At 41.5% G+C, this 15,410-nt stretch overlaps 1 protein-coding gene across 3 annotated transcripts; it reads right to left on the bottom strand.

Moving 5' to 3' along the window:
* Nucleotides 1-451: 451 nt before the first annotated feature.
* Nucleotides 452-14,543, bottom strand: ASB11 (ankyrin repeat and SOCS box containing 11). Of its 3 annotated transcripts, none has more exons than XM_005151455.2 (7): nucleotides 14,366-14,543; nucleotides 11,340-11,419; nucleotides 8,282-8,338; nucleotides 5,088-5,238; nucleotides 4,749-4,883; nucleotides 3,633-3,824; nucleotides 452-576 (listed from the first exon to the last, which is right to left on the bottom strand). In XM_005151455.2, exons 1-7 carry the CDS (start codon nucleotides 14,541-14,543, stop codon nucleotides 452-454), a joined length of 918 nt encoding a protein of 305 aa, XP_005151512.2. The 3 variants fall into 3 exon arrangements, with proteins under 3 accessions (XP_005151512.2, XP_005151511.2, XP_005151513.2); XM_005151454.2 differs by having other exon boundaries at nucleotides 8,282-8,389; XM_005151456.2 differs by lacking the exon at nucleotides 14,366-14,543 and adding an exon at nucleotides 13,048-13,117 and having other exon boundaries at nucleotides 8,282-8,389.
* Between the last annotated feature and the right edge of the window lie 867 nt (nucleotides 14,544-15,410).

The raw sequence follows: 15,410 nt of genomic DNA on the forward strand, positions 1-15,410 counted from the left end.
TAAATGTTGGGTGCTGTGGGCTTTCCTTCTCTCACTAGCAGAAGAATAAAAGCCACTAACCCGATTTTGACAGTGAGATTGGATAGACAAGAGGAAGAAGCTGCACAGAGACTACATAAATAAATATACACTAAATACAGGGGAAACTTCTGTCTGTAGGTTGATGTGTGCATGTGCATCTACAAACACATGTCAAGTGAGCTAGCTGTTCATGTACTACAGCTTCTTGGGTTGACATAGTAGATGTGGCAATAGACCATGAGGGAACTATGTCCATATCATTCTATCTGTGAAGGTGTTTTCAATTTGCATTATCATGCAGTAGCTGATGTTTGGTACCCACAGCAGACAATAAATGATGTCTTTGTTTGGTTTTTTCTTTGATATAATGATTTTGGAGTAAACAAACATTTGTTCCTCTTTCTTTTCCAGTGTAAAGATAGTCACAGACTTATCGATAAAGGAGAAAGTTCTCAAGCGGCTCAGGCAGGTGCAGCTTGCGGACTGCATATAGGCACGACCGACCCAGATGTTTTCTGATACACAACCGGCACAGCTGGGCAAGGCTTGCAGGACCTGGGGTGAAAAAAGCAAAGAACAGGAACCCCCACCCCACCACCAGTATAAGCCAGAAAGCAACAAACACCAGCAAGATTTGTAAATCATATCGAGCACTACCCAATGACTTGCTGAAGTCAGGGAGAGCTAAACATATTATTGTTCATATTTAATATCTGTTGTCAAAGTTGGTTTAGTGACTTGAAAACTATAAGCACTAAAACCTCTTTCTGCATGCATGGCTAGGCTCTTCTGCATCTTTTCTTGAGCAAAAGCTTAAAATACCATTAAAGTGTCAGAACTCGAGAGGGAGCACTAGGGTGCATAGCCCTTGCTCAAGATATAAGAAAACTCCCAGTGATTTTGTGAGGAAAAAGACAAGAGTGATAACAGGGAGCTGCAGAGGTGCTCAGTGTAGACCAGCCATAATTGGGTGGACATGGCAAATACAGTTAGTTGTTCATATATACAGAGACACCAACTGCTTCTGTCTCAGCAGGTACCTGAACCTTTTTTATGTGACCACACTGTCTCAGAATATTTATGTATGTCTGTCAGTCTATCAGTGCTCCTCAAAATAATTTATTGTCATCCAATTTTAATTAAGTTTGATTTTCTATCTGTCAAAGACACAAAGTCTCTAAAAGTTTTGTGCAAAAAGTCACAAAGAGTGAAGAAAAAAAAAGGATTAACTCATTAATAAGTAAATAAAAGATGAGAGGACATTTTGCCCTTCCCTTGCCTTGGGGGAAATGTTGCTGCATGTGAAAAACTCTTGTTAAACACTGGAGAGTCCACTGGTAGGGAAGCTGTAAAAGGAATTATTGGGAACATGGTGAGGCCAGCTCAGGCAATGGTGCTGCCCTGGTGGCTTCCCCATGGGATGATCAGGCAGATACCCCCAGCTGGCTACGGGTCAGGTGAGGGGTACAGCAGGCACAAAGCCACTGAGAATAAAGGTCCATTGCTTCTGCAACTGCATGCTTGCATGTGCAAATGCAACTTGTTAGTGAATGTGTCCCTGCCCCCCCTTTGCTTTCCTCTTGCTGGAGCTGTTCCAGGTTGAACCTTTGTTCCTACTCAGACATGCTCAGTTTTTGAAGGGGCAGACATGCTCTCAGCCCTGCCCCTTCAGTTTCTGGCCAAGCAGTAGTGATCACAGCAGTATTTGACAAGCAATGGGTAGAGATGTGTGCTTAAAACCCTGTACTGATATCTTCCAGGTAACCTGTGTTTTTACTACAGGAAAATTTAGAAGCTTAAACAGGCTGATAATGTCCCCTCTGAGCAGAAACTGATAGAAAAATATGAGATATTTAGAAAAGAGCACTTGTACCACTGACATTGGAAGTGAAGAAGCTTCCATCTCCCAAAGCAGTTAGGAAAACAGAAATATTTTATATTTCACATCACTTAATAGCTAGGAAGAGAAGCAATTAAAGAGAGACTAACTGCAGCAGAGAAGTCAGGGAGCAGAAGGAAAACTTTTCCACCTGAGAATGCTTATTTCAAACAGAAGGACCTCAGAAAACGCAGAAATATGGGAAAAGGGCAGTTGCAGGTGTTAGAGCTGCAAAGTATATGACAGAGAGCTGAAGGGACAGGTGAGGAAAATGAGGAAACTGAATTTCTGAAAAGTGAAGAGCCAGTGTGAGCTAACATGTCCCTATCGCTCCTCTGGCGGAGAGAGTGACAAGCTGAAATGGGAAATCAAAAAGCAAGTTCATAAAGATAAAATAACTAATACTGGAATATTTCTTTACCTACACTAATTCTCCTTCAGGCAGGGCAACTGGAGCAGGACAATTGCAAGCACTGCCTTTGCTCACAGTCTGCTGTTGCTGACCCCTGAACATCTCAGATGCAAGGGCAGAAGTCACAAGAGGTGAGAAGCATTCAAGCAAAAGTCTTCCCAGAAGGCTTTAGACATGACAAATTAAAGCTCTGCATGAAAAGCCACAGGGAAAACGAATAGGACAGAGGATATTAAGCCAATGATTCATTTCCTCCATAAAACCCACCTGTGTGCAGAGAGCTGACACAAAGCCTATGTGCAACATTGACAGTATTAATTTACCATCCAAGAGTTATTTTGCAGCTGGAAGCGGGCTTTCTATGCATATCATGCTTTACTCTTTGGTGGGGAGCAAGCAGGCTCAGGAAGGTGGCAAGCTGCCTGCACAGGGGAGCACCATTCACCTGCCATGTTGACAAAGCCCCAGGGTGTGATAGATCAACTAGCAGGGTACTAGTGAGCTGGGAAACACAGAGGCTAGAGGAGAGGGGGGACATAATTCAGCATGCCCATATCCCAGGGATATTGCTACTTCTGGACGTATGTGGTGCAGGTGAAAATGGCACAAGAAAATCTAGATTAATTTCTGCTCAGAAGTTTCTTCCAGTAGATTGGAAAAATAGTTTTAGGGAGACTGAAAATAAGCTGCAAGAAGCACTGCTGGTTTGTGCTGGGGTTGCAACCCATTGAACCACATGAAAGAGCTCCGTGCCATGAAGCTGAATAGTCACCGAGCAAATAGCTCTGCTTTCTCCTGGCCACCAAGGGCACCCACATTCATGTTTCTTTTTCTGTAGGAAGCAGGACACTGAACCATTGTGTTAGGCTGGACACAAGATAGTGGTACCAAAATATTATCATAGAATTACCGTATCATAGAATAGTTAGGGTTGGAAGGGACCTTAAGATCATTTAGTTCCAACCCCCTTGCAATGGGCAGGGACACATTACCTATTAATAAATTCTTATAGCAGCTTTTAATCCTTAAAGTCCCATAGGTAAATACACATAATTTTGCTTCAGAAGACAGAAAAAGAAAAGCACAGAAAAACTAACCAATTTACCCACTGAAACCCTAACACATGGTGGCAGATTTAGCTGCAAAACAGAGATCTCTCACTCATTTGTGTGTCATATGCTGCAGAATTAAATTGATAGAGAAAACAAGAGAACTTATATAGAGCATCACTTATAAAAGCAGTTAAGACAATGTACTTAGGTAAAAGAAATAAATGTTATTTTACCTACAAAGAAAAAAAAAAAGAAAGGAAACTATTACCTTCCCGAAGCAAAAGTGCCTGTTCCACTTTGCTGTTTGGTATGGCAAGATCCAGGGCACATTTGTGTTCGGCATTTCTGCATTTTGGGTTAGCACCGTAGTCTGTCAGCAAGACGACTACCTCCACGTTAGATTTCCTTGCTGCTGCATGGAGGGGGGTGTCTAATCGCTTCCCCATGTTAACATTGGCTCCTTGAGTGAACAAGAGTGTGTGGTTAGATCTGGGATGCAGCAGGGACTGTCTGAACATACATAATGGGCTGGGTTCCACCTGTAGCCTCAGTAACTGAAGGGGAATGGATGGCACACAGACCTTCATTTTCTTCAACAGCAGCAGTGCAAAACTTAGCAGGTCAAATACTTGCTGAGTAAAAATCCTCTGAGCCACCAGACTCTGTCTGTGATGGACAGTACTGAGTAGTTTAACCCCCAACCCAATGAATGTTCAAAACCTACCATATGCCCTGTAAATTTGTTAATAATATAAAATCTAACATAGATTATGTTAATTCAATTACTGAGGAGAGAGGAACCCTTTAGGTATCTAATTTTAATAACTCTGGGAGCACAGCAACTGACACGTTTGCCCTAGGCTCTGCAGGCATTAGGAGGGGGCAGATTTTGAGCAGGTCAGCTAATGCACACTGACAGCAAAAATTTATGCTAGCTCATAGACTTTGCCTGGACCTGCAATGATTATTCTTTCAAACAGCTTTACTGCTGTTTTCATCATCCACTGAGAAGTGCTTAGCATGGCAGTTTATCATAATCATGAGTTGATTCTGGTCACTAGTATTAGCCAGCATTGCCCGTGCTTCATGTTATCATTCTAGAAAACTAGAAAAATTTATTTTATTTCCACATTCAGACAGTCTCAGGGAGGTCTCTGTAATTAGGGCTTTCTTTCCTGAAGAAGTGATAAAATCTTGAATGCAGGTGAAATTTTCAATAGCCTGAAATGAGACTCCCAGTCTCATTTGAGAGCCTGAAATGAGGCTCCCAAGCACCTTTTGCAGGTATAACCCACACTGTTTGCAGTGGAGAGGCAGCCTGGAGAGACCAGCAGCACTGACTCACACCATCACAGCTGTCCCTTTACCCCTTTTCCAGGTGTACCTAGCTCCAAAAGCTTTTTGACACAGTCTGTTCTCTGGTATGTGCAAGCCACATAGAGCGGGGTCCCATGCTGCAAGTCTTCTTGGTCAATATCAACTTCATGGGCCAGAAGGATCTCCATGCACTCCCTGTGACCTGTGGAGAAAAGAGGAGCCCTGACTGAAGTGCTGCAAAGCAGAATACACCCCAATACAACCACTGAGGCAGAAGAGCTGGGAATAAGCCAAGCCTATTCATCTGCACCAGTATGGACAAGTTGGGGGTTTTAAAAATGCTTTAACATCAACAAAAGATGTATTCCTCAGTTATTGATAGCTTCACTCAAAGCCTGAACATTACCTCTCTTGACCGCTTCATGAATGGGTGAAGGAAGGTGGTTCCTAAACTGCGGCTTGGCTCCAAATTCAAGCAGCATGTTGACACAGGCTGCGCTGCCGCTGCAGCAAGCATTAAACAGAGGAGTGATCCCATCAATGGTGACTGCATTGACCTGGAATAGCAATACATACTCAGGATAATACAATTTAAGGGGAACGCCCTTGCAGCATGCTTCTTACGCACACCAGAAATACACTAGGAAAAAATGCTTGTCTTGTTTAATTTCAGGACCGATTTTGTTAACAACTGTCAGAGTTATATGTTGCAGCACAATATATATAACATTCTCCTGCAAGGGCTGCCCTCTTTCCCAGACAGCTAGTGCCATAAGGCAGCAACACTGCTTGCTGTCAATGCTCCTCACAGATTTCTTCAGAAAAATCAGATTTTAATATTTTATTTTTTTTAATGTGGAGAACTGGAGTAGCTTCATGTCTGTCTTGTTTGCACCAACCCAAAGCCAGAGCACACTCTGATGAAAATGACCTTGTTTTTAAACAAAAACATTTACTTTACGTTTAATACTTTCACTTGAAAACACTGTTCCAGCAGAAGAAATTTTCATGGAAACATAGTGTTAATCCCAAACAGAAAAGGAGCTTGAAAGTATTTGTATTCATATGCATGGGTGTGTACGGGTGCATGTAAGAGGGAATGAATTTCCTTCCTCTACCTCTGATGTAAAGACCTGGCAAGAGCCACCATATGCTGTTGTCTGGGACCACACAGTTCCTGTCTTGCACTGTGCACAGCACTGTAGGTGCTGTGTTTAACTATGTAGCATGCCCCCAGAGGCAATTTATGCAGCAAATCTGAATGCCTTTAATTCTGTGGCACGATGGAAAAGGGCAATGGATTATTGCACACGGCAATTTGCATGACTTCCAAAACAGGGAGAAGAGGAAAGAGATCGGAGAGGAAAGGCTGGAGAACTCCAGGGCCACCAAGGAAGTTGAAGAACTTTGCTACCTGTGTAAGCACACCGCTGCATCAGAAAGGGATTGGAAATACAGAATAGAAATACCTTGGCTCACAGAAGTTAACAACGAAGGTATTTTGCCTTTAAAGTAGAGAAAGGTAGTGTTGTTTGGAAACCTATTGGTTTATCAAAAGTAATTTATCAGCAGACTGTCTGCAGTTGATGCTTTCCTAGATAACATTTTGGTTTTTGTTCATTTGAACTACTGACTTGATTGCAATGCTGTGAGTTAACTCCTTTTCTCATAAGGTGTTTTTCCCACAGTTACAAGCCAGCTCTTGCCATTTCCAGTGATTCAGTCTTTGCCAAGGCAAGGCCACATTCCCCCACAGGAAGCTGCACTTGCAGATTAGGCAGGTACACTGGAGGAGGCAGCTCCTGCTCTTTGGTGCATTTTCTGCTTGCTTACCTTCATGGAAAGACAGTGGGGGGGGAGAAGAGGCCTGGCTAGACTGTAGGGCCAGGACAAGTGGTAATGGGTTCAAACTTCAACAGGGAAGATTTAGGCTTGATATAAGGAAGAAGTTCTTTACTGTAAGGTTTGTGAGGCTCTGGCACGGGTTGCCCAGAGAAGCTGTGGCTGCCCCATCCCTGGTAGTGCTCAAGAACAGGTTGGACGGGGCTTTGAGAAATCTGGTGTAGTGGAAGGTGTCCCTGCCCATGGCAAAGGGGTTGAAACTAGATGATCTTAAGGTCCTTTCCAAGCCAAAGCATCCTATGATTCTATGACAGGGCCAAGAGGTAGCCAAGCCAGCACGGTATGGGGTGACACTATGTACCACAGCATAGGTGACATCTGTCTGCTCAGATTTTGAAGCCAAAAATGCTGTTTGCTCTTCCTGCAATTGCAAGGCTCCAATTGCAACTGCAACAGCATCATCACTACAAACCCCAGACTCTTTGTTGATCTTCCTCCCCTCCTATTAATTGCCGATCTAAGCTATCACTTATTCTGCACAGCTTCCAAAACAGCAAAAAGAAAGAAATAGCTAATGCATTGGGAGTATCTCTGTTTCAGACAGATTACATGCTGCCTTCCATGTCTCCCCAGTCTTATTGGGCAGATGTGGCTGGAGCTGCTGGAGGCACTTTGAGGGTCTATCAATCAGCACCATTTCACAGCCAAGCCAAAAATTCAGGCAAGCTGGTAAGAAAGGTGATAAGTGATGATAAGAAAATCGCCTTCTCTGGTTTCCCTCTCCACTGGATACTGGTTTAACTGGTAAAATAGGAAACATAGTTGTTGTGGAGTAAGTAGTTTGGTAAATAAATGGAAATAAAGAAGAAAACAGCAAGAAAGGAAAGCGGCAGAATGGCACATATTTTCCCAGAAGTTACACAACAGCCTGTTGACTTTATTTATGATCAGAGAATGGAGGGAGAGCAAAAACCAAAAACATCACAGCTATATATTACACCAGGAATAGGCTGATTTCTTAGGAAACCGACAGGTAGTTCAAAGGTGATTCTCTGATTTATAAAAAGACAGCATTATTAATATACAACAATAAGTAAAACTGAACAGAAAGGGATTTTCATCTTTCTGAAGAATTTGGTATACAGTTTAGGAAGTTAATACATTTTCTTGTGCAGATAGCTTGATAGACTGCTTCTGTGTTGCGCAGTTTCTTGCCATATAAATTATACTTGAAAACCAAGCTGAATGAAACATATTCTTATATATTTCATCCATTCCTCTATCTCCACTGTTAACATGTATTCTACCTCAGGTCGAACTGGGGGAAATCTTACTTTATTAGCAGATAAAATGTTTCATTGCTTCAAGCACATCTATTTTTACTTATGTGAGATTTCTAAACCATCCCACAGAAAACTGGAGGCAATTCCAGTGATCATTATGGGTGAGGGAAGGGAATAAGTAATTTTCTCAATATTATTTTCACCTTGTTCCTTTTCCATCAGTTATGGCTGCATTTCAGATGCAGAGTGAAAACAAAACAGAGTACCAGGGTGACCCAAGCAGCCACTGAGGAAAGGCAAATCCAGCTCCCACAGGAACAGAGAACTTTTTATTTTTCCCTGTTTCTGCCCAAGAGACTTCTGTCCATCTGCATCCTGGCCTTGCCACCTGGGCAGTCCATCCAACATTCCTACTGATGGAAGGAGTATCCTTGCTCCAGGGGCCTGCATCCCTGTCAGCATCCCCAAGACTCACCTGAGCGCCGTTCTCCAGCAACACCTTTGCACAGGCAACGTGGCCACCGAGGCAGGCCTCATGGAGAGCTGACACACGATCCGTTGTCAGCAGGTTCACGTTGAAACCCTGCAATGCAGGGTAAGAGGTGTGAGGGGAAAGCACTGCCCAAGCCACATGTCTCCCCTCAGGCCATGCTGGGTGCAAAGGGAGGTCCAACCATGGCAGGGGAGAGCCACGTTGCTGGCTGCATATCCAGGGGAGGTGCATGGGTTGGATTAATGCTGTTCAGTGCTTCAGTGCTCATGCCCAAAGAGAGCAGTTGGTGACTGGGTTAAAGTAAGCAAGGAAAAGCTATGCCTTCTATTTCTATGCCTTCTTCTATGACAATGCACAGTCAATCACAGGAAAGGCATTGCTTTTCTTTGACTTACAAGGGCAGCATTACCTTTGCTATTAAGTTCAGCACCAAGAGCTAGAGCAGGTGGAATTCACTTCCCTGAATGGGGATGGCTCTGGCACAGGTATCAGCAGCTCTGCTGGAGCCATCGTCTCCTTCAGTGGTGATAAACAAGCCCCCCTAGGATATGATTCATTCCACGCTAAACCAGCTGTTTCTAGTAGGTCAGATGAATTCTGTCCTAAAAATACTTCCACTGACTATATGGTGTGCCCAGTGTATTTCACTCAGAGGCAGTTAAGTACCTGGTAAGTACCATAAGATAGATGAGACAAATCCCACCCACGAATCAGTTCCTCTCATTTGACCACCAGGGAAACATTTTATGTTGGAAGAAAGAACTGTGATTTACAAATGCTTTATTACACATATTTTCCCAGATGACAGTTCTTGGGTCTATTTTGCACAAACAGAAAACAAACATATTCACAAAGGAGAACGCAATTATCACATGCGTTTTCTCAAGAATGCAGCTAAATCTCCTAGTAATTAAGATCTTATAACCATGTGTGAGAACAGGCCCGGAAGCAGCTTAGGTTTTTTGCATGATGTCTTCTATTTTGTAACATAATTGGTCTCTACCTGATGTGCTATAAACGAAACAGCTCACGAGATGGCAGCAACGCACTGTTTGGAGAGCAGTAACAAACGCGATGGGCAGAGGTATTTGTGAGCAACGTACTGTGAAAAAAGTTCCAGTCTCGATCCAATGAGCGTTAAATGAAACCACTGTAATCACTTTAAGATAGATATTCTAGGGTAGAAAAACAATCGGCTTTCAGATATATGAAAGCACTATTAATGTAAAAGCTGATGTTAAAAATTTCCCATGCCATCAGTGCCAAGGGAATAGATAGAACCTTGAAAAAACGTTGAGAGTAAGAATTCTCTAATTGTGCAGATGTCTCAAATTTAATGATCAGCATATCCCTTTAAAAGGAATATCTCCCAGAGACTCTTGAAAAGGAGACCTATTCTCTATCATTATTCATATGCGTATATATATTTAATTATTGAAACTTGGTTCTTGCAAGCAAAAGAGGAAGTATTGATATCTTGGGCAAAACAGGAAACCCTTCCATTATGAAATGGAGAATGAGTTATAGATATTACTATAGCTGTTTGCCAAACATTGACCATGTTAAACCTTGTTTTCAATATATGTGAAAAATTGAACTTTTGGTGCTGGAATAGGCATTGGTGAGTTCTTGATCTCTTTTAAAACCCCAGCACTCCATTGTCCCTTTATATCCAGTCATCTCTTGGGGAGGAGAAACCTCACTGGCTTTCTTGAAAGCTACAGCCCTATGGCAGAGACTTCTATGTGACCCACATACTCTATAAAGTATAGCTCTGCATTTCATTTTAGGTTAGTAGTGTAACTATATTAGAAGCAATGAGCAATGATTGTGCTGCTCTGTGAACAGCGTTGCCCCTACATTTATCAAGCTGTGGTGCATTAGCTCTCTGTGGTGAATTCAGTCTCTACAGACATTGCTGCCTTAAACTCTTATAATCAGCAAGGACCTTAATCCCTCTCTCCAAAATTAAATGCCTTCAGTAAAGGGTGGATTAACTAAATTATGTATAACCACAACACTGTGTGCTTTTCCAGTGTATAACTGGGGCATCTAGTGTATAAAAAGATACCCCACTGATAAGATGACGTAAGGTCAGCACAAATGCAGATATAAGAGATCAGAAACCCAGCAAAGCTATGAATGAATAAGCCTTCTTCTTTATTATCCCCAAGTTCAATCATTTCCTTTTCCATAAAAAGTTCAGATATCAGTAGGTGAAGGAAAGAGGGATCAGGAAATGGGAGGGGAAAATTGGCTGTTAAACAGCAACCTCCTAGCTACAGCTGTGCCTCTATAAATGTCTGGACTGGAGGCTTTCACACCAGCGGCTCCACTCCTTGAGGATGTTGTCCATTAGAGCTATGGCTTCACTGGTAAAAATTATGTACCTTGGATATAAAAAGTCTGGTGGCCAAGTCACAGAGCTCACATTCAGGGAATTAATTTCCCTGCAGTTTTCCTGACTGGTGGGGGAGCGGTTGCTCATTCGTGCCAGTTGTGGGCACTGAGTTTAAGCAAAGGTGGCAAGGAATATGGTTGGCAAAGCAGGAAGTACCATAACCTGTCCCTTTGCAGCTGCCCACTTTCACATCCAGCTTCTTGTCTTCTCTAGTGTATTCTTTCCTCCACTCTTTTGCATCAACTCTTGGTTTCATTTGTTGCAGGTTTCAGTCTGACAGGTCTCTCTCGAGTAAGACCATGCTTGCTGTTTGATAAAGCAAGATGTACTTTTATAGCTTTCTATGGATTTTTTTTTTTAGTATCTGATATATATAGTCCCTGTTCTCAAGCCCAGTTTGTGTAATTTGTCATTGAGAAAGAGACCAAGGATCACTGTTTTTGATACAGCAAGCTACAAGCTGTAACAGACTTTGTGCTGGGCTTAACTAAGTAAACCAATACATGCTCAAAGGCATGCATGTGGATAATATTATTTATACAACTGTATTTCTTATGCCCTGCTGCAGTCTATTACCAGCTCACCAACACACAGATGCAATTCAAAAGGAACTCTGCTGCTTCCCAACCTTTTCTTTACCTGTGCAATCAAGGTTTTCAAAGACAGGAGGCGTCCTTGGAAGGCAGCCTCATGAAGAGGGGATCGGTCGGCCCAGCTGCCTGAAAGCAAATGCATAAACGTTAATTCAGGTAAGCAGCACAAGCAGTTCCCAGGAAGACAGGGAAAAAAACAGCTATGTGCAAATGCAGATCAGGACAGAAATCAATGTGGTATCACTGGTGAAACTGTTGATGAATTGGTTTCAGCAGAGCAGCTGAGGGCATGGCACTCATGTGAAAGCTGGGGCTGGAGCTCACGAAGAGACCTAAAAAGCTTCTTGGCAGAATTTTCAAAACCAGCTGAAAACATGCTTCAGCAAAGACCATGAGTTTAGTGCTGTTGGGACTTACCCAGGGACTTCAGAGCCCTGACATTCTGTTCAAAACCATACCAGCCTCCATCTTTTGAAGGAAGCTTTTGTCACAAATCATGTTCCAGAATCTCTTGCGCTCTGTTAAGAGACTCATAGCAGGGAGACACAGGGTGACTTGTCTATCAAATGAATTCTGGCATGTCCCTGGTAGTTTTATTTCCTGAACTGTCAATTTATAAATAATATCTTCCATCCTACCAGGTAACAGGTTTCATTCTCCCTCTCACTAGAAGGTTTCAGAAAAGACATGGAAAAATAAATCCTGTCTGAGGCTTTACTTTTCTTCCTTAATCATTTTGAGTTGTTGAACTATTCAAACGCCTTCACGTAGGCTAGCTTGCCCTTTCTCTTATCTTAATCTACCCATTTGCCAAGAAAAAAAAAATTCCCTAGCCTAGCTCCCTGCAGGCATGGTAAGTCATCCATGGTTAAATCCCTGCAAAAAAAAAAAAAGTAGAAAGCAAATTTGCTTGTCCTATATTAAAATTTATAACCATATGAGGGTACAGTATGTAGAAAGTATTTCTACAAAGGCCAGCTGTATTTACAGTGCCACAGGACAGAAGTAATACCAGTGTTTGCTTTCATGCTCTGCTGTACAGCAGCCCCATGAGCACTGTATCTGAAACCCCTGTCTTGTTTAATTTTTTCAGCTATGCTGCACACCAGAGAGAATGGAAAGGGTGATTTATCTCCATTTCAGGTGTTAGGCAAGTCAGGAAGAAATCAATGAAAGGCACTGACACGTCCCTGGGGACTTGAGACCAAGGACACAGCAGAGGTCTCAGTCTTGGCCAATGGAATTTCTTTTTGTTAACTGAGAACTGGGATGCACTTCAGCTAGTGGGGCTATGGTTTTAACTACAGTTATTACATTTGTTTCCATTTATTTAAGAAGCTGTTCCTGGGATCCTAAAGCAGGAAGCTGGCATGGAAAGAAATGACCAGGCTCCTAAGGACCAAGTAGGAGACACCAAGTGAAGTGATGGAAACAGGAAACAGGTAGGAACTGAGAAACACTTTTCTGAAAACATCCCAAAACCTCATCATCCCTCATCATGCTGGTGTCTGAAATAGGCAAGCTTAGTTCAGAAAGTCAGAAGACATTGCAAGTGACAAAAAACAGGGCTCTTATATAGCAGGATGATCCACATGAAAGTCTAGCAATAGAGCTACAGTGCCTTATTTAATCTTTTATGCGTGTAGCATGTGCAAGCGCACATCACATGCCTTTACAACACGTGTATGCACAAACATGCTTCACCATGAAAACACATGCTGTTGTATACTTCCATGCTCGCCACAGCAACCTACCTCCCTGAAACATGTGGCAAATATAGTTCCCATACACGGCACATCTTCCCTTCCCAGGTGTGAGTGACATGACTGAAAACACTGCGTCGTTCTAAATGTCTACAGATAAATTAAGCAGCCCTGCTGCTGCTGCACTACTTCACTGTAAAGAGAAAAGGCTCTGAAGGTTCGCCTGTAATCCAATATAATGCCCAGCAACTGCATCACGTGATCTTATGTTTTGTAAGATTATCCTTAATGGCTTTTTGCAAATAGCAACTTGCAGATAAAAATATGTTCTGATCTGCTAAACTTCAATCAGATAAGAACCAGCATGAAGGTAAAAAATGCTGTTTGCCACATGTCTGACTACAATTGCATGAAGGCAGCTGGAAAAAAATGACAGTAATAAATGATTTGAATTATATTTCAGAGAACAGCAAATAAATTAATAACCCAGGCATGTCTGTGTATGAAGGCTTTGTAAAAAATACTTTGCTGCAGTATTTCTCTTGGCCAGAATTTAATCTCTCTGCTTTGGATGGCTACCTCACACCACCCATGTTCTGCTCACATTCATGTGCCTGTTCATAGTGTCACTATTCATCACAAAGCAAGTGCCCAACAAGTGAGTCATATAAAGGTCTGTGATGTCACAATACTGGTAAGAATCCTCATTGGTAATAAAATTAAAATATTGTGTAATTTTACTTAGTGGAATTACCAGGCATGCAAACATGTGTCTACTCACTATCATGACAGCGAGAGTAAAATCATATGGAAACCAAAAAAAAAAAATTACCTACTCGATAGTGTACTAAATACAATATATTCCCATGCTATATATTTTCAGAATAATTTTAGCTGTATTCATTTTTTACATCTGATTTAACAAAACAGGGGTTCTTAGCTTGGGCTCATAAAGTCATTAGTTGTATCCTCCTAATATCTCCTTTCAGAAAATCAACATGCTAAAACTTTATCTTAAATATTTTTTGGCAGTAAAGCTGTCTATTTAGTAAAGCTATATGTAACACCCACTAAAGAATGCCTTACTTCCGAGAACAATCTTCTTGTTTATCATAGTGCCTTGAGCAAGTGTTGCCCTCATCCTAGCTGAGTAATTGTTGGTGTCTCATATTTTGCACACCTAAATCGTGCCAACACATACTAACACCACGAAGACCCCAGAAATGGAAGGAACTTCAAGTTAAAACATCCACCCATGGTTTTAGCAATAGATTCCTCATTTCATGGCAGCTCCATAATTTAAATCCTCAATTTAGAAAAACTATAGCAAGTATACATTTAAATATTAGTGTGCATATTTTTACCTTACCTGGAACTATTCCATAGATCTCTTCTGCTATCCTGGCAGCCTCTTTTCTGTTGCCCTTAACAATGTAGAAATGGGTCAGCAAAGCCAAGGAAATCTTAATTAAAAGCTTGAAGCAAAACAAAGCAAAAATGGCAAAATAAATGTTAGTGAAACTATGGAATATAGAAGTGCCCTCCATTTTGGTTTGCTCTCTGAATAGTTTCTCAGGTCCGCTAAGCTGCACCAGGCTATTCGTGGTATCATATGTCATCTATTTTAAACCCTCCAGAACCTGCTGTTCCTCAGTTACCAAAAATACATTCTGGTTTTATTTGGTATAGGCTATTTGATACTAAATAACAATACCAAGGATAAGATAGTTTGAAAATCCCATGCCATACAGTAAACAAAGAGAAAATCTGCTCCAAACCTACATAAATTGGAATGAATTTTTAGATAGGTGCTTTTCATACCATCTGGAAACCTATACTTCCACATTACATTTATTCCTTGATGTAGCAGTTCCATTTACAAAGGCTGCATAGGTAAAGTTGCAGAAATTGTTCCGAGATACTGCATAAAAGATTACTTTTTTGTCTTTCACATCTTGGCAACAGGCTTTACTGGTATTCAAATACAGAACAAAGGCAAGCATATCAAAGAAAAGCATTGTCATGAAAGAATCTGAAATAGAACCACATATTTCCAAAGCCAGGGCAAAGAAGTAAAAGACATTCTAGGAGGCAAAAAACTGAAATTCTGTAATCAGAAACACATGCTAACATACTGGTGATTTTCACCACTCAGGGATAAAGAATAGTGTCTATTAATGTCCCTTGCACTCAGCATCTTACCGTTTTAAAATAATAGAAACATTTTTACACCATCCCTCATTAATTCAAAGGTGTAAGGAGCCTTTCTTTCTTTCTGAAGGCACATGGCTTCCATAGAGACCAAAGTATTTTGTCTGCAAGTAATTAATTGAATCTATGTAGAACAGCCCATCTCCTTTTCATTTAAACTTGTCTAGATTCCTATTTTGCTATTGGCACAGCAGGATGGAGAT

Source organism: Melopsittacus undulatus, chromosome 2 (assembly GCF_012275295.1).
Source record: "Melopsittacus undulatus isolate bMelUnd1 chromosome 2, bMelUnd1.mat.Z, whole genome shotgun sequence".
Classification (NCBI taxonomy): Eukaryota; Metazoa; Chordata; class Aves; order Psittaciformes; family Psittaculidae; genus Melopsittacus; species Melopsittacus undulatus.